Source organism: Pseudorca crassidens, chromosome 15, assembly GCF_039906515.1.
Source record: "Pseudorca crassidens isolate mPseCra1 chromosome 15, mPseCra1.hap1, whole genome shotgun sequence".
Taxonomy (NCBI): Eukaryota; Metazoa; Chordata; class Mammalia; order Artiodactyla; family Delphinidae; genus Pseudorca; species Pseudorca crassidens.
Genome location: NC_090310.1, coordinates 41,451,963 through 41,477,776, shown reverse-complemented (window position 1 = coordinate 41,477,776; position 25,814 = coordinate 41,451,963). Strand labels below are relative to the sequence as shown.

The following is a 25,814-nucleotide window of genomic DNA, read 5'->3' as shown; positions in this document are numbered from 1 at the left end:
TGTGTAAGGATGCACATCTTTGAGGCACTGAAGGTAATACTGGGCTTTGCTACAGTGGAGAAGGCTCACATGTGCACCCCTGGGAAGCTCCTGTTGGCTGTCCCCAGGATGAACTTACCAGCTTCATCTCAGACCCTGGGGCTCCCCAGGACATCCTGAGCTCAGCCTTCCTGCATCTGTCTCCTTTTTGGCTCCTGGGCATTTCCTTTCCTCTGCGGATAAGTGGAGTCTGAAGCTGCTCTCATGCCCAGCTGAAGGCTTGCCCAGAAGCCAGGGCTAAAGGCTGGTACGGAAGCTCCCCTGGTTAGAGCCCAGGGCAACTCCCAGCTGCCTGGCATCTCGTTAGGGACCCGCCCTTCCCGAGGACGGCTTTGACAGTCCCTCCAACGTGGATGTCATATATCAGAGGTCCTTGGAGGCCTCAGGACACACTCAGCTATGTTTTGTCTGACTCGCCCCACGTGGGCTTGTCCCGTCTTTTATAACTAAAATGGTTTCAGCATTTAAACATATGATGTTTCCTACAAAAAAATCAGGAGGTTTCCATAAAAATCTAGGTTTCTAGCTTCTTGAAACTGAAAAACTCTGGGCCGTGGTGATGCTGACCTCTTTATACGGGATATCTGCTTCTGGTTTGCCTCAGTCCCCACCACTCCCTACTGTTCGCCAATACTGAGGCCAAAGGTCAGCGCTCAATTACCAACTTGCACCTGGGAGGGCTCGACTGGTTTAGGTTATGCGCCTGGCCCCTGTAGGCACCAGGGGTCGAGAGCTCTGGTATATTCACTCTGGCTACTTCTGATGATCTATAGGAGGCAGAGAATGTGGTTCGGGAAAGCGCATGGGCCACGCCCTTGGAGACCAGGCCCTTAGTGGCCCTGTCATGTGTTCATCTGTAAACTGGAGGCGCTGCTACCCACACTCAGATTGCCTTTGAGAATTCAGTTTCAAAATGCAATTATCTCCCAAGTCAGGGCTCAGCAAACTCTTCCTACAGAGGGCCAGAGGGTCAATATGTTAAGCTCCAGAGGCCGTATGGTCTCTGGAGCAACTTGGTTCCACCACCGTGGGATGGAAGCAGCCGTGCACAGCACCTCAGTGACCAGGTGTGTCTGTGTCCCCACCATGGAGACAGGTGCTGGCCGGGTCTGGCCTGAGCGTGGCAGTTTGCTGACTCTGCCCTAAGTGACTGTCCGGTTGCCTGGGTGTCTGCCCTCCGGTCTACTCCGCATATTTCAGGTAGAGAAGTTATTTCAAAAACTCTGGGGCGGGCCTGAGCAACAAATACACACCGAGACCTCACAACATTCCTAAACGCCTTGCCTTCAAGTGGCTCTGGTTCAGCGTTCCCAGGGCCGATTCTGAGAAGGTTCAGAGAAGGAAAACACGAAGTCCACGGCTCCAGACGGGCCAAGATGACATGCGCAATAAAGATGAGAAGGTGGAGGGTGAGGCAGAGTGAACCGGAGGTGATGGGGAGACTCGGGAGGCATTTTGGGAGAGGGGAGAAGGGATGTTTCTGGAGGGAGCGGCCAGGCACGGGGACACGGATGGGTTGACCAGCAAGCTGAGCTGTGCTGGGTGGGAGGCCCACTCTGCACCCTATGAGGGGTGGGGGCCAGGGAAGATGTGAATTGCACTCTGGTTTTCTTGGTTGATGGATTAAAGACAGGGTGCTGTTGCCAAGCTTTCCGAGGGCTGCTCGTGTTGGATCATGTCACTCCCTCTCCCCCAAATGCTCATGGCTTCACTGCACTAAGAATGATTCCCAGGTCCTCACCCAGTCAGCACGATGGCCCTGGCTACTCCCCCCACACCGGGCCCTTACCTCATGCCCACCCCCGTCTCCCACCACCCAGACACTGGCCACCCCGTTCTTTCAGAGTCTCAGGCCCTGCTCCCCGGCTTGTGTGCTTCCCCCTTGTCTGGGAATAATTTTCTCCCTGCCTCTTTCTCTCCTGCAGGGTTCAGCTTAAACACCACCTCCTCAACGAGCCCTCCCCCCTCAGGCCTTCCTACCTGTCTGTCCTTCAAGCTCAAGTTTCTCTGATCGTTATCTGCTTCCCCATCACCGCACACTCAGTGCCCAGGGCTGGCCCTGCCACCATAGGTGCTGAATCAATACAGGTTGAAGAAATGAACGATATATGGGTAATACACACATACATGCATTACACGCTTTTTCATTCATTCAGCGTATTTACTGAACACCTACTATTAATGGCCAGAACAGTGGGCGCTAACTACACTCACACTTTCCTTGCTTTCTTTACTTCTGGAAGACCTGCCCCAGAGATAGAGAAACCCCAGGAATGGGTTATTTCCTAATTGACATTGCAGACCAGGAGTTTTCAACTTCAGCACAGTGGAAATTTAGGGTCAGATGATTCTTTGTTCTGGGGGCTGCCTGTGTGTGATAGGAAGCCCGCCAGCTGCACACCCACCCAAGCTATAACAACCAAAAGTATGTCCAGAGAACCAGCGGCCTAGACTGGACTGGCTGTCCTGGACCAGAACCCGGAGGATCTGCATCTTCAGCCATCAGCTTCTCGGGAAACAAGCCCCGAACTGGGAAGTTCAACGAGAACTGGCCTGTTTCCACCTGAACTTAAGTAACACACACAGAATGTCAACACACCAATTCGACAAGGCTGCCAGGGGCCAGGTCTGAAACAAGACAGAACACAGACACTCAAACCACAAAAATGACTAAACGGCCCCCTCTTCTGACACACAGCGTCGCTGCTTCTTAGCATTGGCGCCTTGACTCCCTCCATTCCTCCTGCCTCTGGATAAAACTCACTGCGCTGCCCAATCACGGGATTGCCCTCACTTCCTGATGACACTCCAAGCCTCCTTCAGGGTTGCCAGATGAAAGACAGGGTGCCCAGTTAAATCTGAATTTTAGATAAACAGTGAATACTTATTTTAATGTAAGTATGTCCCCAATATTGCATAGGATGTACTTATGCTATATCTGAAATTCAAATTCAGCTGGTGTCCGGTATTTTTATTTGCCACTCTGCAACCTAATTCCTTAGAATTAGCCCAAATCCTATACTATGCGCCTCCGGGTGCCCTCTTGCTGAGAGTCCTCTGCTTGAGGGTTCTTCTAGTATGTTCTCAGCAGTTGCAGCAGCTAGTAAACCCTGACTCTGATGCAGGTTGTGTTCCTGGGTGTCTTTAGAAAGAACAATCCCCACTTTTTGAGGCAGGAAACTCTGAGAGGCGGTCGTCCGAAAGGGATATCTGTGAGTGGCCAGCAGAGGACAGGCTGGGGGTGACAAGCAGGGAAAGTGGAGTCAGGCTCACATCTTAGTTAACCAGCGTCCAATACAGGGGCTGCAACCTGGAAAGACGTGTGGGGGGAGTATCTCATTTCAGCACTGGACGAGGCACAAGGTCAACAATTTAAGGCCCCGAGGGTGCTAGGTCCCAGCTCTACAAAATTCCTTACAAGTTGAAGTACAGTCACCAGGGAACCACCACAGAATTGACAAGTGGTGTGACCCTGGGCAAGTTTTGTAACCTCTCCCGGTCTCAGTTTTCCCACCTGTAAAATGGGCATAACGATAGTGTGAGGATTAAATAACTCAATGGGTTGAAAGTTCTTGGAACAGGCCTGGGAGAGTGTGAAATTAAGAATAAATTTTTAAAAGTAGTTGAATAAGGAGGAAGGTGGGCTGTGCATGTGAAGTGGCACCAGGATGGTAGTTGTTGCCAAAATGCCAGGCATCCAGCAAAGGACATGCTGCTTCTGTTTGTTCTTCGGTTCCTTTGGCTAACGGCCGTGTAGACCAACAACAGAGTTAAAAAATTAACCTCCCCCAAGCCTTCCCGGGAGAGGGGAGGAGCCCACGTCTCTGAACCTCAGCTTAGAGAATATCAGAGCACCGGTGGGCAGGTGTCGGAGGCCTGGTGGGCGATTTGGCTTCTGGTTTACAGGGGCTGGGGCAGGTGCCTCAGTGTCTGTGTGCAGCCGCTCTTGAGAGAGTGAATGAAACATGGGCGTGGGGTGAGGGCACAGAGAGAATAAAACAGAAGATCTTATCAGACGGTGGCAATTATTCCAAGGCTTGTAGAGAGTGAGTGGGCACAATCATCAAAGTACCATGTGTGAGCTCACAACTCCACTGGGAAGGTGATGTCACTGCATTTTCCAGACGGGGACATGGAGACAAGCCCAGAATGCAGCCATTTCTATGTTTTTTTTCTATCAGTCTGTTTAGTCATTCAAATCTAAGACATAGAGCAGTGATTCTCCAGCCTGACGCCCCCCGGCGAGCCTGTTAAAACGCAGACCACGGGCCCCAACCCCATCATCTGATTCCCACATTCCACAATCCAAGAACCTGCATTTCTAAGACGTCTCCAGGTAAGCTGACGCGGGGAGCTGGCATCACACTTTGAGAACCACTAGTCGAGGCTGCCTCGGTAACAAACTCCGGGTGATGCCGACACTGCCCGTCTGTCCGGGGACCACATTTCACGTGTCAATTACTTCCTAAAATGCAGGCAAATGCAGAGACACAGACTCGGGCATCTCACCTTGACAGGTTTACCTGGTGAATCGGTGTCTTCTGGTGGCTCCAAAAACAGGAATCACCAGGGCCCTTGTTAATGCCAGAGGCTTCCGTTCCCTCCCTTGGAGGTTCTGATTTATGGATATGAGACGGGCCTGGGAGTTTCTATATTAATAAGAACCCACAGGGAGTACATCCTTTCATTGTCATGCTCTGGCACTGTTTAACTAGGTCACCTAAAGATTATTTAATTATCTAAGGGGTGCACCTGTGTTTGACTTTGCTCTGTGCTGTTAATGAAGGACTCAGGCACTGTGAAGATACAAGTCAGCCTGCAGATTTCGGTTCAGAAAAAAAAAAGATTACCCCAAAGGACACAGTTTTATTGCCCTGTAGTACTACTACCAGTTTTGACTTGAACTTAGCAAACTCATTACAGAATGACTTTTTAAGTCAACTACAAATACATCATCTGTCCAAGTGTTATTTGAACCAGCCTTACACTGGCCTCCTGGATTCATGCATGGTTTGAATAAAGCTTTGACAGATGTTCCTTTTATACTGTGTGAGGTGTTCATTTTATATTGCATGATTTAATTTTTCGAAAATCATACATTGAAACAAGAGTCCTTCAAACCTACATCTTCTTCCTTGGTATCCTCCTAATTATAAAAACTCGGAGTTACAAGTAAGCCTGTGGAAATAACGTGGTTGAGGGGACCTGGGGGAATCTATTTCACTCCCGATGTTTAAAAGGCAGAAGCAAGTGAGAACGTGTTGTGGCCTAACACGCAACATTTAATATCAGAAATGGATGGCCAACATGTGCTGGGAAACTACCCTCTAAAACCATGAAATCCACTGTTTTTGGAAACACGAACAGGAACCGCTGTCCAAAATGTTCAGGGCATTCCTAGAAAGTCAGGCCCTGGGTGGGGGTAGGGGTGCAGGGTGTGCGGCCTGTGTCCTGGAAGCATTTGGAGCAGATGGTGAAAGATATGCATGTGTGTCCAAAAAAAAAGCCAACCAATGCTCCAGAAAGAGGCCACTGTCCCCATGACCTCTTCAGATGGAGTTTCCTGGGGGATCTCTCTGGAGAAGGGTGAAGCGACCAGAGTGGAACCGTCAGGAAGGCTACGTGGGATGGGGGTGCCACATGAGAAAGTCAGGCCAGGTGCAATTCCCACCCCTGCTGGGGACTAATAACCAGCCCCTGGCACTCCAACCTCCCTGGGTCTTAGTTTCACTATCTGTGAAAGGAGGAGGTATAGAGTCCACAAAACATAAGCCTTCACTCTCCAATACGGAAGCCACCTGCCACGTGTGGCTGTGGAACCTTTGAAATGCTGCTAGCCTGAATCAAGATGCACTCGGTGTAAAACACACACTGGATTTCAAAGGCGTGGTGCTAAAATAAAATGTAAAATATCCAATTAATATTTTTATATTGTTACATGTTGACATGACAATATTTTAGATATACTAAGTTAAATAAAATATATTATTAAAAATCAATGTCGCTCCTTTGTTTTCTTAAATGTGGCTACTAGAACATTTAAAATGACATCTGCAGTTCACTTTGTATTTCTATGGGGCAGCACTCCTCTAAGGCCTCTCCAGGTGTAAGCATCTAGGAAGAAAGAAAAGACACACCGAATACTGATGTCAGGTATGCTTTGCAATATTATTATGACGAATTAGCAAAACACTCTCTGACATAGATTGCAGCAAGATCTTTTTGATCCACCTCCTAGAGTAATGAAAATAAAAACAAAAATAAAATGGGACCGAATTAAAAGTTTTTGCACAGCAAAGGAAACCATCAACGAAATGAAAAGACAAACCACAGAATGGGAGAAAATATTTGCAAATGAAGCGACCAACAATGGATTAATCTCCAAAACATAGAAACATCTCATGAAGCTCTATAACAAAACAGCAAACAACCCAATCAAAAAATGGGCAGAAGATCTAAATAGACATTTCTCCAAAGAAGACATACAGATGGCCAAGGGGCACATGAAAAGATGCTCAACATCATTAATTATTAGAGAAATGCAAATCAAAACTACAATGAGGTATCACCTCACACCGGTCAGAATGGCCATCATCAAAAAAAATCTACAAACAGTAAATGCTGGAGAGGGTGTGGAGAAAAGGGAACCCTCCTACACTATTGGTGGGAATGTAAACTGGTGCAGCCACTATGGAGAACAGTATGGAGATTCCTTAAAAAAATAAAAATAGAACTACCATATGACCCCAGCAATCCCACTACTGGGCATATACCCAGAGAAAACCATAATTCAAAAAGACACATGCACCCCAATGTTCATTGCAGCACTATTTACAATAGCCAGGACATGGAAGCAACCTAAATGTCTATCGACAGAGGAACGGATAAAGAAGATGTGGTATATATATACAATGGAATATTACTCAGCCATAAAAAAGAACAAGATAATGCCATTTGCGGCAAGGTGGATGGACCTAGAGATTGTCATACTGAGTGAAATAAGTCAGACAGAGAAAGACAAATATCATATGATATTGCTTATATGTGGAATCTAAAGAAATGGTACAAACAAACCTATTTACAAAACAGAAGTTGAGTCACAGATGTAGAAAACAAACTTGTGGTTACCGGGGGGAAAGGGGGGGGAAGGGATAAATTGGGAAATTGGGATTGACATATACACACTACTATATATAGAATAGATAACTAATAAGAACCTACTGTATAGCACAGGGAACTCTACTCAATACTCTGTAATGACCTATATGGGAACAGAATCTAAAAAAGAATGGTATAGGTATATGTAGAACTGCTCAGGGGGGCAATCACACCAGTCCTCTTCCCGCACCATTCTCTGCTCCAAGAGGATCCCCCTCGGGGTCATGGACATGGCGACGAAAGACAGAACGAATCTCTCATGGCAGTGCTCGAGCTGTGAATTGAGGATGACTTCCTGGCACTACGCCAGAGCCACGGCTAGGCCTACGTGACATTTCTACCACCAGGCAGACACCCGCTCAGCCCACATGAGCTCCGTTGTCAATGGATAAAGGGGGTTGACACCAGCTTGGAAGGGCAGCTGGGAGCCTGATGGGGAGGGGTGGAAGGTGGGCAGGAGGAGGGAGGGACACAGCAGGTTTGGGCTACAGAGGCAGACCCGTGAGGGCACAGGGACAAGACCGGTGGAGAAAGAGCTGGGAGAAGGTGGAAGCACCATCTGAAAGTCCTCGAATGTCAAGGTGAAGAGTACAGACCTGGTCCAGGGTGCAGCACGGAGCCGGGGTCTGCAAGCAGGCAACTCAGATGGATGGAATGATTGACAAGAAACAACCAACCAACCACATTCAGAGGTGGTGCAGATGGATTCCGGGCATCATCTGCAGTGCCCGCAAAGGGAAGAACGAGACCCTAAGCAGGGAGTTGGATGTAGGGAAGGGAAGGAGGGGTGGATCCTGAAGACTCGAGGGGGATCTGCCAGCACTGGGCGCCTGGATGGGGTCGGGGAGGGGTGGCTTTGGAAGCCAGGCAATCCAGGAAAAGGAGGGTTCCAAGATGATGCTGAGTTTCTCGGCCCTCAGCCAGGACCACTTAGAACTCTTCCAGCCCAGATGACGCCTTTCTTACTGTCTCTTTCACACAACACAGCCTTGCAATCTGACAGCTCTCTGTGTCCACATCTATGACTAGGTGCAGATAACTTTGCTGCCTTGTCTGGGGCATCACCTGTCTGCCTCCACATGTTTTCACAGAGACCTTGCAGGGCAGGAAGACACTTTTCTCACGGGTGGTTGAGGAACATTAGCAATGATGCTGGGAAGGGCTGTGGACCATGTGTTTGTCCGGCACAGGATTTCTGTGGCCAGGCTTCCAGGAAGAGACTCCACGAGCACCACAACCCCGGGGCTTTGTCAATTACACCAGAATGCTCAGACCATCCACCTTACCCAAGACCCTTGCGTCCTGCAACTCATCTGGGTCACTTCCAGGAGCCAGGACAGATGCGAAACCACAAATCAAGGCTCGCTGCTCGTGGTTAGCAGCTCTGGCTTAAAAGCACACACAGGATAGGGGAAGATGACGCTGCAAAAGAGGTCTGCTGATTGTCTTTCAATGACCCACGCTTTGCACAAAATCACGTGAGCCCTAATAATCAAGAAAGGGATAATGAACATGTGGAATCCAGCTGTGAGCCAAGAATGTAACCACGAATCCCCACCTTATGAAGTGGTCCTACCTGGATGTAGGGCATCGCTGGTGTGGTGGAGGGCAGCCCTGCAGGGACACAAGAGGTTCACTGAGTCCCTAGATTCACCCCCGGCTCTACAGCAGAGGCCACTTCCTAGCAAAGACTGCGCTGGGGCCCCACTCAGGTCATCTGTCCTCAGAGTCCCTCTAACTTCTTTCACGAAGCATTGTTTTCTCTTATAATTCGTTATTATGGGTTTAATATTATATTTGAGCAATATCCTTCTTTGGTACCAGACTGAAAGCCCCATGAAGTGGGATGGCTTCTGGCTTTTCTCTCCCTGGTGCCTAGAACAGAGCCTGGCTGATCACAGGTGCTCCATCAAGGTGAGTCAAAAAAAAGCATGACGAGTAAACGAAGAGCCAGTGGGTCCAGGGCTGTGCGGAGGGACAGCCCATCTCAGCGACTGAGGGCTACCCTGGTAACCATTTTTACAACGAACCTCCAAGGAGTCAGTATGAAATGTCCAAGGGGCAGTTGTCTTCATCCTATGGGTAACTGCATGCCTAAATTGTGGAATAATTCATAATAACTAACAATATTATTTATCTAATATTATAATAATGAATGATATTATTATTCCATAATAACTATGAAATAGCCATAGTAAAGAGTAACAACGTCTATAAAGAAGAGAGAAAGAAGTATAAGGTAACTAGATCATCCACTTGGACAATCTAATGAATAAACGAAACAATTTAAGCTCTGCAGAAAAAAAAAAAAAAAAGACAACACCAAGTTATATAGTTCCAGCCACTTCCACATGTTTTCCTCAAGGGCATTTGACTCAGGAGAGAAGCAGACTTGCCCTCAGTGGGTTCAGGCAGCCTCTCACCTCTTGTCTGATGGATTCTTTCATAGGACATGGCCCAGAAATACAAGTTAACTACTTTACCTGTTATACAACTTAAAAAAAAAAAAAAGATTTTTCCCAGGACTGCAGGAAAAACTGGCTACATTGGACCTAACAGTAGGTAGTATTGGGTCCAACAAATTCCTCAGGAATTTTCAAAGGCAATTTGGACTCTATTCAATTTTCTCCTTTTGCTGGGACTTTAAAACCTAACTACTAGGTGAGATTCAGCCCCACTGCATTTCCTGAGCATAAGGTGGTGATTACGGACGATCCAATATTTAGGCTGATGTAGGCGGTGCCTTGGGAGAAGGGGGGTTTGGGTCCACCCTGTCCACCAGGAGGAAATGAATATCTCAGCGTAAGACAGAATCCAGGAACCAAAGAGGAGTCAGGAGCCTGGTCCACTGGGGGCTTGAGGGGCCCCTCTTGTGCCTCCAGTGGTGGATTTTACACAGGTTTGATTGAAATCAAGTAAACGGGCTGCGAACTAAGATGGCTGCGTCCACAAAACTTAACTCTTACGACTGAGAATCGAGACCATCTGTGTCAACACAACTTAAGCATTTCTTCCAGGAAGTTATTGTAAACCAATAAATAACTCTGCTGTTCACGGCAGGAAATTCCTACGAAACAATCTGTCCTGGCACAGTTCGCTCACCTGGGAAAACAGCCTGCTGATCAATGGTTTACCCGCCAAGATTCCCTTTAAGGCCCTCGTCCTGCTGTATCCACCCATCCTGAACCATATTACGTCACAAACTTTGCTGAAACCCAGTCGATTCTCTGCCTTGAGAAGCACAGCTTAAAGGGTTTGGGCCTGGACCTCTAAACTCTATAAAGATGCCTCCTGACCTTAGACACCAATAGGCCTGTGCCCTGGCGACGCCCTCCTTGACAGCAGCTGCTTGAATGAACTTGGCTTTGCTTTACCAACAGCCTCTTCTGATGGATTTTTTTGAGCCCACAACTGACAGAATAAATCAGGTTTGGCCTCTTGGAAACAGGAAGCATATAAAAGCTATGACTAGCCTATGACAGATTTCAAACGCACATTTCACCTCCACTGCCTTCCTCTTTTACATGATTCTGTATTTTCCAAATTTTCCACAATGAGTTTGCATTATTTTGAGGGTGAGTGAGAGGATGCAAAGCAAACACCATAGGAAGAAAATCAATTCCCAAGTGTACGTTAGAAACGATTGTCAGGTCTTAATTTAACACACACACACACACACACACACACACACACACACACACACACAGAGTATATAAAATACCCATTGAGCAGCTCATCTCATTAAGCTAGCAAGGTCTCCCATTGACATCAAAAGGCATGGAGAAAAGTGGTCCAGTTTTAATCAGGCTGCCTTGGTTCTCTCAGTCCTCTGGGGTGTTGATAAAATACACCAGCAAAAACATTCAGTCAGTTTAGGGTAAGGCCCAGGGATCTGTGTGTCGTTCTCTTTTTTTAATGAGCACTTAAGTGATTCACAGAATCAAGCCACGTGCAAAAGCACAGGAGCCTACAACCGACTCACTAGAATGCCAAGTCCAGCTTCCATCAAAAACTGTCCAGATGAAAAAGGACCAGGTTGGCGGTTGACAAAGGAAGGATGCCTCAACTGTCTCACTCAGGTGGCATTTCCCCATGCCTCGGTCCTGGGCCTGTCTGGAAGCACACTGACTCACAAAAGCCCCGACCTCCTGTAAAATCTGGGAATAGCTCACAGCTGGGCTCAGGCAGGGTTCCTCCCCACCCCAGCCAGAGCTGGCTCAGAGAGCAGGCTTCCCCCACCGTTCTCTGCAGCCCTGCAGCTCTCCGTGCAGCCAGCACAGGGAGTGAGATGCCCGTTAGCAGCCCCAATCAAGGCCTCCTTTTACCTTAAAGAAACTTCCTCGCTTCTCTGGACTGCAGGCGCCCATGGTCCAAGCTGACATTTCCCGCGGCGAGGCTCTACTGCACGCCTGGGACTCCTGAAGGTAGAGACATTTGTAATGGTTAGTCCAGCCTGTCGGAAATTCCTTTCTAAGCCACAGAACACTCACAACAACAGTCCTGCCAAGATCTTTTTCCATCAACAACAGAGTGCCATTTTATTTCCCACCAAAGCCCTTCCATCTCCTTTCAGGCTGATTTCCTGCTACAGACAGCACAGTTCCTAGACTCAGCCCCACCTCGCTGCCCGCTGCCCCCCCGCTCGCTCCTCCAGCTGACGCCGAAGCCCCCTGGGACTGCAGAAAGCATAATGATTGCTCTGTGTGTTTGCTTGACCTCACGCTCAAGTCCTAAAGGGACTATGTTAGATGTCACTGTAATCTGCTCTAAAGCTCATGGACTTAATGTGGTTGATCACACAAGGCCAGCGGAAGAGTGAGGGCCTGCATGTCCCAGGAAATCCTGCAGGAATGGGATGAGGTCATTATGAGCTGGGCTGGCCCTCTCCCTCCGGCAAGGTCAACACGAGGGCACTGGGAATAAATCCCTCTATTTTCTCCAAAGAAATCAAAGACTGGGATGAAATCCTGTGCCCCTGTTTTCAGAGATCAGTTTGTGTAAGAAACAGCTCCAGGATAACCAGGGAAGAGGGGAGTGGACTTTGGAACGCGGAGAGGAATTTAAGGGCATGATATGATTCTGAATCACAACTGTGGCTATTTGAGCTTGGAATTTCCCTCATTGGAGCATCAAAACCCAATAATCTTCTCTCCTGGCTGCAACGCCTTCCGTGTCCACTTGTAAATAAAACACACACACACACACACACCCTCCCACGCAGCTGGCCCCGCCCCGGCCAGCATGCATGGAGAGGATACCTGGGGGAGCATCCCCAAACCATCTCCTGGACCAGCAGCAATTATGAAACCAACTCCCGCTCACATAACTTGCACAAGATGTGGCTGGTCCTAACCACAACCAGCCTGGTGGAAGGACGATAAAGGAAACATTAAATGAAAACATGTCTGGGGATCTTAAAAGGGGTTCAGCTGCAGGGGTAGAGCGGGAAGGCACCAAAGCCACAGTAGCCGCTGCCAGTTTGCTGAGGCTCTTTCATTATTAGCTGGGGAACAGAGAGGCAGCTGCACTCAAGGGCATTTCAACAAGTGGAAAAGCATAATGACTTTGCAGAGAACTGCATACGTTAGGAAGCAAGGATCTTTGGAGACAGGCACATTTCTGCCCCAAGATCGGCCCCTCCCTTCACATCCGCGGTGCTCTGTGATGACCCGTAGAATTCCATCTCGGAAAATGAGAACGCAGCGCACACCCACCCCTCCTCTGGGGCCGTCACCTATGTTAGTCGTTTCTCCGTGGTTCGGTCCCTTTAAAGGTTCAGAGGTATCTTCCCTGCGATTCTTCTCACTTGGAATCCCATTGGGATGAAGGTCAACCTTCCAAAAGCCTCCTGAGATGACTGGTGAGCTTTCTATTGCGATTCTACTGACTCTGAGATTCACATTCTTGGGCTCAGCCCCTGAATGCAGCCCCAGCTCTAAGCCCTTTGAAGTTCATCATTTAACAGCGAAGTCCACGGATTGGAGTGACTCCAGAAGGAAAGTAGGGTGCTGTCTTCAGAACAAGAAGCAGAACCACAACCACACTGTAACCTTGGGGAACAAATGATTAACTGTTTCAACCCAGAAGCACACAAAGAAAAAAGTACACTTCTTGAAACCAAGCCTAATGCCTGTAATTCTTTTTCTTCCAGACGCTTTCTCTGCAAGGAATCTGGCATGGCATAGCAGTGAAGGAAGAGCTTGGGGAGTGCCAAGCCGTTCATTCCTCATCCAGACCTAAGTCCTTTTGTTTTGTTCAGAAAGTTTCCTAGTACAAACCCTTTCTGATGATCCAGGACAGGGAGGGAATTTTGCCTATAACAATGGAGCAGTCTGGATTCCGCACGTTTACTACGTTAATTAGCTGCCTGAAAACTGCACACGAACACTTCCACCTCAAGTGGTCCTCAAGGAAACACCCAGTTTGGATTCTGTGCGAGAGCGGCAGAGCCATCACATTTCTTCCAGAGGATGCAGGTTGCATCCCCGCTTCTTCAGAAGGCTGCTCCAGGATAGAGATGAGAGCAGGTGACAAAGACAGGCGGCCAGGGGCCACGGCAGGCCCTTCCCACAGAATGGAATCCAAGTGGACAGAACATCACACCTTGTTCTAATTCTTAAAGTTCTTAAGGGCCCCAAAGAAGTTTGGGTTTCAGGTCTTTCCTGTCGTAGCAATAGTCCTTCCCAAAGCATAGCCTCTGACACCCCAACTCAACACAGACAGACATTTAATACAATTTATAAGGAGACATTCTTTCCACTTGTGGTTCCTACCCTTCCCCCCAAAGGGTTAGGTTACACTGGTAGTTTCATCCGAAAACCACCCCCAGGAACAGACTGGACCAAGAAACAGAAAAGGTACCGTAGTTGGAGAGGCTGTAAAATTCCTCCAGACTTATACAGTGGAAGCTTGCTTCTTGCTTGGTTTCCCTGAATGGCGGAGCGGAGTCTCGAAAAAGGAGCCTAGCACATCCAGTGGATCTTTCCAGATGCTAGCTGAAAGCTAGCAAAAAAAAAAAAAAAAAATAGAGAGAGAAAAAAAAGCCCTAATGGGACTAAAGGACACTGCAAGCACTTTGGAGCTGCCAAGCCTCTTCAATAACAGCACTGAAGGAATGTAAACGAAGCTGGTCGCTGCGGTCCGGCTAAAAGACAAAGGCAGGAAGTGAATATTCCTGACTCTCCCCCAACACCGGGCTCGGCCACTTTGGAGGGAGGCTTGCAGTGGCTTCCATGTGGCCCCAAGAGCGAGTGCTGAGGTGAAGTCTGTCCTGAGATTTCAGCCTCCAGGACTCACTGAGTCGTCCGGCTGGGCGCCAGGCTGCATGGACTGCCGCTAAGCAGGATGGCTCCCGGCCGGCTTTCCAGCCCATTCCGCTGGGAGCGCTGGGGCACCGCCACCTGGCCCTGGGCTGTGGGCTGGCCGACGGGGCTGGAACACCCAGAGCCTGGTTTTCAGTTCACTGAGCCACGGAGCTAAGTCACTGGCAAAATTCCAGCTGTTGCTCGAAATTCCAGCTTGCCAAATCGGGGCAAGACAGGTTTACATCTGAGAGGGACCTCGTCCTCCCCCTGTCCACCCGGATTTATTTAGTCAGCCCATACCCTTCCCATTCCATCCGCCTCAGGTCACAAGTGCAAAGCCACAAAGCAGCAGCAGTAACACTGACACTGGCAACCACGACCCCCAAGTCTCATTTAAAAGAGACTCGTCTTGTCCAAGTCACGGGGGTTCTCATCACCTGCTGCTGTGAAAGTCGGCCACAGAAGCTTTCTAATCACTCCGTTCTCCCTTCTTCTTTCTAGCAGTTGAATAAAGCGAGGCAAAGCGGACTTCGCTTCTTGGTAAACAAGAGCTCATAATCATTTTACAGCCAAACTGACTGAAGTAAAAGAAAGTGACTCACCCCTGGGGACCTGTCAGGTCGAGGCCAGTCCTGAGACAGGCAGGTCACCTTTTTGCCTGGTTCCTTGAGTGGCTCCGAGGATGGCGGGTCCTCCCTCTTTTGAATGCTTTTCGTCTTTACTAAGAGGTAAAAGCCAGTGGGGCGGTTCTGTGTCTGGATCCAGGCAAGGTCTCTGAATATTTCCATAATTATCTTTGTATGATCACAGATTTTACAAGTGGAATAGAAAATCTCTATTCCAGCCTCTGCCCTGACAATTCAAGTTATGTAAATTTAAAATTTGTTCTTTGAGCATCTTGTATCACTGCCCAGCACCGATTATCTCTCAATCGTTAAACTTCTTTTTTTTAATTTTTTTTGCGGTACGCGGGCCTCTCACTGTTGTGGCCTCTCCCGTTGCGGAGCACAGGCTCCGGACGCGCAGGCTCAGCGGCCATGGCTCACGGGCCCAGCCGCTCTGCGGCATGTGGGATCCTCCCGGACCGGGGCACGAACCCGTGTCCCCTGCATCAGCAGGCGGACTCTCAACCACTGCGCCACCAGGGAAGCCCTCGATAACCGCTTTTAAATAGAACTAGGAACAATGCTCTTTGTCCTGACTTTCACAAGAGTAACCAAGGATAATAAAATAATTTTTCTTCTTTTTTTAGGAAGGTGCTCACGGGTGAGACTGTGCATTCCTGCCACTCACAGGACTGGCCTGTAACAAATTCCAGGGGAGGTCCATCCCTTTGGTCCTTGGAAAACAGATGTCTCACAGAGACGCTGCAGAAGCTCTGCCACTGCCCAGGAAGCCCAGGTGTGGACATCTCCACCAAAGGCAATGAACGTGCCCTGGACACAGGTGGGCAGCTCTGCTGTCGGAAGTTCCCCCTTCCCTCGGATGGGAAACTGCCTCTCTTACCTCCCACCCGATGCCCTCATTTTACCCCTCCAGCCATCCAAGAGTTAGCCTCCCGCCTCCTTCTCCTTGCCCCTTGTCCCTGCAGGGCGACAGCTTCTCAGGCCTCAGGGCTGCTGCACCCTGCCCTCCTGGAACAGGGCTGAGAAGGGAGGGGGGTGACCCCCCCACAAGGTCGTTCTCAGAAGTCTGTGTCTTTTAACCTCCTCACTTGAAAAGCGGCCCGTAGTCAGCGGTCACACCCGGCACGCATGCGCAGAGACCACACGTACAATGAAGCCCCATAAGCCACATCGGCCCTGAACCTGAAGGACAGCACAGAGGGAAGCCACACCCTCCAGGGCTCCCCCAGGTTTACCGTCAACACGTGAGCACCTGAGTTTAGAGCTTTGCTTCCCAACGTTCTCCGGCCACGATGGTAAAACGGTCTACACTGGTGGTTAATTTTAACTGGAGGTTTATAACCAGGCGGCTCTTGGATGGAGTCTACGCTGCAGATACGATAGACGAAGTAACACACTTTTTAACAATTTGAATGAACAGTCTCCAGAGACCCCGAGTCAAAAATTCATGTCCCAGTCGTTTATGAGAGGTGACTTCAGGACACACTGGTCGGGCAGAGGGGATGTGACACAGGGGAGGAAGGGCAGCAGTACAAAGGGCATCACCAAGCAAGCAATCAGCGTGGGTGACTGGGTTGGGAACTCTGAGAGCCAGTGTAGACCATGGCTCAGGTGGTCCCAACTGAGGGGTATTTTTCTGACTCCCCTCAGGGGGTCTTGGGTCACCAGCACCTCCAAAATATGCCTGGTGCCGGCAAAGTGGGCTCTTGGGGCGAAGAGAGCCCTTGGGCAAAGCTGGCAGTTGGAAATCAGGGCACCATGCGTGGAAATGCCAAACACCCAAGGGATACGGGAAGGTCTTGACAGTGTCTGCTACACCTGGCGGCTCAAAAATATCAGGACATTTTGCCTAAAATGTGGGTGTCTAGCTTCTCTGTCACAGTGAGCTGTCATCCCAGAATGGCCATGGCTGGCTGGCTTGGAGGGTTCTCTCTGGCTAGGATGTGAGCTCCTCCAGTTCAACAGTGCCCACAGGTTTGCTCTCTGTACCCAGACACCCTGCCTGACCTACCACACCCCTCGTAAAGCACCTGCCATGCCCAGCTCCTGCCTGACGTGCAGAGGGCGGTGATTCTGCCCATTCGGTTCTCTCGGCTGACTGGATGACCTAGTGATGTCATATGACCCAGGCTAGTAATTCACTGGCTGTTCTCAGATGAGGGAGAACCTTCTGAGCTGAGAATCACAGGGTACGTGCTCACTCATGAAACCTGGATTGTGAGCCACATGCCAGCTTAATTAATGAGGAGCAGATACCCTGAGTGAGCAGATATGAGAAGCCTTTGGACCACGGGGGTGGGGGGGATGGGGGAGGGGAGAGTCTTGAATCTCAGCCTCAGGCTGATGGCTTTCTACTTCCCACCAGGCCTGGCAGTGCCAGGGTCCAGGGCATCTTGTATCCTGACAATAAGGGTCCCCTCTTCTTGAGCAGGTGGATAGATGTATATTCCCTTCCATCACATATGCTTTGACCAGAAGAGCTTCTTCAAGCTGTTTATCATCATCTTATCAAATGTTTAATTCAAAGGTCTTGGGGGAACCCTCCTACACTGTTGGTAGGAATGTAAATTGGTGTAGCCACTGCGGAGAACAGTATGGAAGCTCCTTAAAAAACTAAAAATACAGTTACCATATGATCTAGCAATCCCATGCCTGGGCACATATCCAGAAAAGATGAAAATTCCAATTCGAAAAGACACATGCAGCCCTATGCTCATAAGCACTATTTACAATAGCCAAGACATGGAAGCAACCTAAATTTCCATTGACAGATGAATGCATAAAGACACACACACACACACACACACACACACACACACACACACAATGGAATACTACTCGTCCGTAAAAAAGAATGAAATGATGCCATTTGCAGCAACATGGATGGACCTAGAGATTATCATACTAAGTGAAGTAAGCCAGATAAAGACAAGATATCATATGATATAACTTATATGTGGAATCTCAAATATGATGCAATGAACTTATTTACAAAACAAATAGACTCACAGACATAGAAAACAAACTTATGGTTACCCAAGGAGGGGGGGAGGGATAAATTAATCCACAAATTATCTGTGGATTAACAGATATACATTACTATATATAAAAGATAACCAACAAGGACCGGCTGTACAGCACAGGGAACTATATTCAATATCTTGTAATAACCTAAAATGGAAAAGAATCTGAAGAAGAACATATACATGTATATGTATAACTGAATCACTTTGCTGTGCACCTAAAACTAACACAACATTGTAAATCAACTATGCTTCAATTAAAAAAGCAAAGATCTTGGAATAAAGCACACACTGATAAAGGAAAAGCTCCATTAAACCAGAACAGAACTTGCAGATGTCTCCACTGGTGGGGGTTTCCTAAGGGAGTATGAGAGAGGGAGGCCTTTGGACCATCCGAGGGAAGATGCTTCAGTTGTGGGGTGAGGAGGACGGGCAAAAGACACATTTCCCCGTCTTCTATCACGATCCCAAAGGTGTGTGTGGGCTCTGCTGCCTGGGTGGACCTCTTCTCTTTGAAAAAAATTAAGTTTCTGGGACTTCCCCGGCAGTTCAGTGGTTAGGACTCCGCGCTTCCACTGCAGGGGGCACGGGCTCCACCCCTGGTCAGGGAACTAAGATCCAGTAAGCTGCGCGGTGAGGTCAAAGAAAAAAAAAATTTAAGTTTCTGACTTAAAAGAAATGGAATTGAGTCGGCTTTTCTGATAAGAGTTGTGGACTGTTGTAAAGATGTTTTTACCTTATTTTAATCTGGTCTCTGTGTCTTCAAGGAAGTTTTAACTCAGTGGTTAATAAGCACAAATATTTTCATTGGAATTATACCAATATCGATCATTTTCATGGAGAAAATATTTTCTGGAGCAAACTCCATTAAGCCATCTTAATTCCTTAATCAGTTTCTTATACAGTGCAGACAACTGTTTAAAACTTTCTTCTGTCCTATTTTAATTTTGTACCTTCTTTTCTAACATAAGAAATTAAAGCTATTGAATATTCTGTGTTTTATTCTGAAAGCTTTATAGTTTTAGCTTTTTTTAAAAAAATTATTTTATTTTATTTTAGGCTGTGTTGGGTCTTCGTTGCTGCACGTGGGCTTTCTCTAGTTGCAGTGAGCAGGGGCTACTCTTCGTTGTGGTGCTCTAGCTTCTCATTGCGGTGGCTTCTCTTGTTGGGAGCACAGGCCCTAGGTGCGCGGGCTTCAGTAGTTGTGGCGCATGGGCTTAGTTGCTCCGCGGCATGTGGGATCTTCCCGGACCAGGGCTTGAACCCGTGTCCCCTGCATTGGCAGGCGGATTCTTAACCACTGTGCCACCAGGGAAGCCCCTATAGTTTTAGCTTTAATGCATAGATCTATGATCCATCTCAAATTAATTTTTGTGTATGGTGTAAAGCAGGGGTTTTTTTTCTTTCTTTTTTTTTTAATCTGTGATTGCCTTTCTCTGCGGAAAGCAGGGGTTTAAAAGTCCTTATTTTTCCATATGGATACCCATTTAATTTTAAATTTATGGAAACTAGTTTTTAGGGAATTCTGTTCCTTGTAAACTTTATATCAGAGCTGTGATTGATCGAACAGAATTTTGTCTTCATGAAATGCTACTGATTAAAGTCCCTGCCCTGTAAGGTGGCTGTGGTTATTGTCATTATTTCTATGAAGTTGTCCCAATTTTCCTGTGTTAAATTTTGACTACATATCTTGCAAGATTATTTGATGCTTCCGTAAAATCTTCGTCAATAACAAACATGACTGTGCAGTTTTAGCTGTTGTCAGGTTTTCGTCTACCAGCATAAAATATTTCTCAGACCAAGTATTTTTCACTTTCAAAAACTACACACAAATGTAACGTCAGGTTTGGATCTATCACAAACTATGTCCAGTGCAGCTTTATCTATTTCATTATGAACTGGCTACATTACTGGATAGTTTGTATTTCTTAGAAAATCAGTGAGAAAAGTGAAAGCGATTCTCCTCAGGGCCTCTGAGAGTACTCAAGCAACACCACAGCGAAGGCAAGTGGGTCATTTGCAGAGACGTGGATGGACCTAGAGAGTGTCATACAGAGGGAAGTAAGTCTGAAACAGAGAGCAAATATATAATAATACATATATGTGGAATCTAGAAAAATGGTATAGATGATCTTATTTGCAAAGCAGAAACAGAGACACAGACTTAGAGAACAAATGTATGGATACCAAGGGGGGAAGGGGTGGGAGGGAGGAATTGGGGGACTTGGATTGACACATATACATTATTGATACTATGTATAAAATAGACAACTGATGGGAACATACTGTATGGCACAGGGCACTCTACCTAATGCACTGGGGTAACCTAAATGGGAGGGAAGTCCAAAAGGGAGGGGATATCTGTATGTGCATGGCTGATTCATTTTGTTGTGCGGTGAAGGCTAACACAACATTGTAAAGCAACCATACTCCAATAAAAATTAATATAAAAAAGGAATACCCCAGCAATGGGTTATTATAATTCCAAACTCCATACCATTTATTCTTTTAATATTTTTTGGTTTGTTTACTAACAACCTATGTCATTAGCTGACAAAAGAGTAAAGAACGTACACCAGGTCCAAACGGCCACAGAAAAATGTCCTCTTTAACAGAGCATAACTCATGTTCAGCGTTCTTACTGAAACGAAATAAAATGAAATAAAACAGTCCCAGGTTAAAATGTCATGACAACCACCTCTATGAAGGAAAAAAAAACGACGTCATCACTATGTAATAAACTAGGGTGGAGAGTGCCTGGAATTTCATGGACTAATTTGCTTCTTTCTCCTTCATTTTGATCCTGCACATGTTGACATCTTTCCAAACTTTCCACTTCATCATTAGAATATTTATCTTCCCCTTTAATCAGTGATATGCTGGGAAATGTCCAACAACTGGCTTCCTGGGAAATAAAAGCTCCAAGGTTTATCATTTGCCTCCTCTGTCGGGTAAATACTCCCATCGGGGCCAATTTCAAGCTACCAACGTGACAGCAGCGGGCTTGTAGAATTCACGAAAATTTAACAATCAGCTCTAGTGAGCAGAGAGAACTGGCTTCAGCTCCCACTGCACCCACTTCACCCATTCTCCACCACAAGGTCTCTGAAGAGGTTGCTTTTATTTGATTCTTCATACACGGAAGTCATACAAGAGAGCAAAAGTAAGAAACGGGATCTCCAGACTGAAACCAGTGCTTTCTCCATGAAAACACATTATTTGTCCCTAGTAAGACATGAAATATTTCTGGCTATCACCTTCACCACGTTAAATGGTACCATCAGGAACACTGAAGGAAGCTATACACTCAGTCTGTTCTTTTAGATTTAGAAGGTGCCGTGTTTTAAAGGTTGAAGAAGAGAAGAGCTTCGTTTAGCCCACAGACACTGGGGATTCACATGCCTTACTCGGAGTAGTCTCTCCCATACCGTACACAGTGCCTGGCACGTATGTGCTCAATAAGTGTTGGAAAAGTAAGTGCATGAGATCTTACACACACGTCATTGAGGCTGAAAGGGAGGGTTTTAAAGGAATGGTTTCATCCAAGCAGAAGACGATAGGAAGAACACAGCTTCAGGAACGGCAAGGCAAGCTCAAATGCCAGGAACGTGCATTCCATGCTGTCGACCCACACAACATGCTGGAAGAAACGTTCTTTATACCACCCTGAAACACAAGAACATTGGCTTATGGAGCCCATGCGTTCTCCCTGCGACTGGATTTTTCCTGTGGAGTCTGTGATCTGGAAGCCTCTCCTCTCTCTATAACATACAGACCCACTGTTCTCTCCGCATCCTCAGCCACTCATGTTCCTCAGCTCTTTCATTTCTGCACCAACAGAATCCTCAAGAGGTCTCCAGGTGTGTGTCCAAGCTAGCACAGCTTCACTTGAGACCACAAAACAAAAGAAATCCACAGAAAAGATGCCAAACTCCCAATGAAACATAACTAACCGAGCAAGTGGGCTTCTCCGTGTGTTTGTGCACGCACTTGCATCATGTGTTACGGGGATTAGACCCTTAAAATTCCCATCCTTCCTCTTAAGAAGTGGGATGGAGAACAACTGAGCCTCCTCTGGAGATACCCTCCTTCTAAGCCCGCAGATTCCACGTGGGGTGCTAAGCAGAAGCGCACCGTCCAACACCAAAGTAACGAAATACCACAATACCTTCTGTACAGAGTAAGTGCCCCATTAACATGTATTAATACTATCTCACAGCCAGAATCCGTGTTATCAAGGGAGGTGCATATAGGTATAAACAGTTGCTCTCCAAAATAATTTATTACTTTATGTGTCTGCAAAAGAGTCATGGAAACCCACAGAGGTCAGTAAGGTTCTCAGTGATGTCTGCTGCCATCACCAAAAAGGTGGTTTTTGTCTGAAATGGTGCCTCCGAAGTTCGGGCGTGTTTAAAAAGTCTGTCTCTCAGCTGGCCAAGGGCACTTGCAGCTTTTGCTGGGAGAGACAAGCACAGACGACTGGGGCATTTCACAAATCCAGTTTCATGTTACTCGGTTTGGCACAAGCTACAAGTACCAAACAGTTTCTGCCGGCTCTGTAGGCTGTCTTTAAAGCTCAGGGCTTTCCTCTCAGTGGTCTACCCCTTCTATCCTCTTGGTCAGGTGTCTGACCCAGGCTTAGGGCACAGAGGCCAGACAGGTAGGCACAGTTAGCGTGGAGGCCAAGGGGGCAGGGGGGCAGCTGGATCACCCCTTTCCATCGGGAGTCCTGGTGGGTGGGGACACACTCACATCTGAGGAGAGAGCTTTGGGTCATAATGACAGCGTTGGAGTCAGAGTCCTGGAAAAAGAAATCAAAGGCAATGGGGTCAAATGGACTCACGGACGGATGGTCTGAGTGGACAGGGCAGTCAGTGTGCCATTGACCATGTCCGGGCTCTCATGCCTTCAAGGGCATGCTGGGCAGACACCAGTATTTTCAGGGCAAGAGGACAAATGGAGACTCAGATACTTTATGTCTGAATTTTTTAAAGTTATACATCAAGACGACAAGACGTTGTTAACTAAAATGTATTCTATTCTTCTACCACAACAAATTGAAATTAGAAGGACTTGGGAAGCCTGGTTGCAATTTAAAATGTTCAGACTCTTCAGTATTCTGTGTTGACTGTGAGGACACGGGCCATCCTGAACCTACTCCCTGGCTTGTCACCCTTCTTTTCCCTGGAGCAGCTTGGTGGACACCCCAGCCTTCCCGTCCAAGCCCTGTCCATCTCGCATTCCCTCCCAAACCCGCAGCCTACGGAAGTGTAATAACTACGTCTCCAGAAGCAGAGCCAGCCCTCGGGTGGAGGGATGTGGGGGAAGTCTGCACAGGCAGGGCAAGCAGGTGTGGGGCGTGAGGACAGGGATTCCAAGGAACGTGTATCTGAAGCAAGAGGCATCAGGGGATGCGGGCTCTGGGTCAGCACAGCCTTTGACCCTGTAGACTTCTCCTTCCATGGGGAGGGATGAGGCTAGAGTGGGGCTAAGGACACTACCAGAGGGCAGACTGGGTCATTCCATGGGCCACGAAAGGATGCACACGGGTTCCACCACTGCTTCGGGGCTTCTCCCACCCTCACCTGACCTTCATTTGCAGGTGTGTAAGGCTCAGTCCCAAGTGACCTGAGTTACACCCTTGTGGCACTTGGAGAAAACAGACAAGCTTGGATTCAATAGCCCTAAGGCCTCCTAATCTCTCTCTAGCTTCTAATTCTAGTTTACAAGGTCATGTTCTCTCCTTCAAAGCAGCCCAGCCATCATGCTTCTCCTCTGCCTTCTCTCCTTCCCCAGCTATCCTGAAACACTGTAGCCCCTTCACTATGGGTCTACCACCCGGGGCTTCTCCCTCAATCCTGTCTTCATCCTAAACCAGCTGCCCTTCTCCTCCCAGCATCCTCACTGCCGAGGTCCAAACACTCCCAGTACGCACTGACAAATACCTCTGCCCTGTGTCTGAGATCAAGGCCCTATACGCACGCTTGCTTAGGGTTTGGGGATATTCTATGACCCTCTGTAATCAGCTTCTACTGACCTCGAGTTACTGTAGATAACAGAACACTGGATAACATGCCTGAGAATCCACCCGAGCTGCTTATCTTGGTAAAACAAGGCCTCCCTCTCTTTGGGTGGCTGTAACAGGTCCCCAACAAAGGGGAAGATTAGAGGTGAATGCTTTCATCTTCCCGAAGGCCTTATCCTTTTGCTTTTCTCCACGAGGCCGAAAGTGTTTTCATCAAAGCCGGGAAGAGAGTCTATGTCTGCTTCAGTGCAGGGCCAGACCGTGCTACTCACAATCCCCTTTGGCCTAACCCAGATTGTAGGGGGAGGAGTCTGGCTATACCAGAGCTATCGTCCCAGCGCTGTCAGGACAGCGACCCAATTGGTGTGTGGTATTTTGCTCTACAGAGGGATTTTACCCAAACAGCCTCATCTCACCTGCCTGCTACGGCATCACAGGCTCCTCCATCTACAAACACGAGGCTCCCCTACAGCCGGAAGCTTCTATTTTAACCGCGTCTTCTCCAGGGACCCTGTTCTCAGTGCTCGAGTGCTTCCTTTTCCTTCCTGCTCCCTACTTTTTTTAAAAATTTTTATTTGTTTATTTTATGGCTGTGTTGGGTCTTCGTTTCTGTGCGACGGCTTTTCTCTAGTTGCGGCAAGCGGGGGCCGCTCTTCATCGTGGTGCGCGGGCCTCTCACTATCGTGGCCTCTCTTTGCGGAGCACAGGCTGCGGACGCGCAGGCTCAGCGGCCATGGCTCACCGGCCCAGCCGCTTCGCGGCACGTGGGATTTTCCCAGACCGGGGCACGAACTCGCGTCCCCTGCATCGGCAGGCGGACTCTCAACCACTGCACCACCAGGGAAGCCCTCGCGGTCTCTCTTGTTGCGGAGCACAGGCTCCAGACGCGCAGGCTCAGTAGTTGTGGCTCATGGGCCTAGTTGCTCCGCGGCATGTGGGATCTTCTGGGACCGGGACTCGAACCCGTGTCCCCTGCATTGGCAGGCAGACTCTCAACCACTGCGCCACCAGGGAAGCTCCCTGCTCCCTATTTTTGATTATTTTCTATCCCTCTATGATTTCACTGAGGTGTACAAAGAGAGTGGGCAGAAGTCAATCACTCAGCTGGCAGGCTCACGCGTGATCTCTGGATCACAGCTCTTTGTTTTGTCCGCTTCCAATTTAGGAATAAAAAAAAGCAAAACCAAACCAAAAAGTGTTTGTCGGATCCTCTTACTCCTCCCCCACCTCCTTTTCTGAACTCAGAAAGATCTGCCTACAAAAAATTACAAAAAGAAGCACTCCTTTTTGGTTTCTGTCTCTGAAACGCTGACTTTCCACTCAGCATTCCTTTCCCCTGAAGTCCGCGCTCCCGTCTCTTAACGACAACACCAGGCTTGAATTCCCACTTCACCGTTCCCATCAATCACCTCCAGTCCTGCGGGGTCTCTTGTCCAAACCTCAGTCATCTTCCTCCCCACTCCCCACATCCACTCAGGCCCTGGACCGAGGCATCCTCAATGTTTTGGGCATCTTGTTGCTATCTGTGGTCCCCACTGTGTGTCTGCTACCCTTCATCCCGCGGGTCCACCTCAAGGGAACGGCCCTTTCCAGCATCCCGCTTCCTGTTGCTGCACTGCAGCCCGTTTTTAGGAACCTA

The 25,814-nt window shown here is 48.1% G+C and overlaps 1 protein-coding gene across 12 annotated transcripts in view; it reads right to left on the bottom strand.

Annotated features, from left to right (window-relative positions):
• Window positions 1-25,814, bottom strand: part of RIN2 (Ras and Rab interactor 2) — a 225,527-nt gene that overhangs the window by 91,969 nt on the left and 107,744 nt on the right. For 6 of the 12 annotated variants that reach the window (XM_067707365.1, XM_067707364.1, XM_067707354.1 and 3 more), the window contains one exon: window positions 11,523-11,615. In XM_067707365.1, coding sequence (XP_067563466.1) covers window positions 11,523-11,579 — 57 coding nt within the window. In that variant the 5' untranslated portion in view covers window positions 11,580-11,615. Of the gene's footprint in view, window positions 1-11,522; window positions 11,616-11,913; window positions 12,271-12,931; window positions 13,248-14,058; window positions 14,612-25,814 lie in introns of those variants that run through there. The other 6 variants (XM_067707356.1, XM_067707362.1, XM_067707357.1 and 3 more) reach the window with 5 other exon arrangements.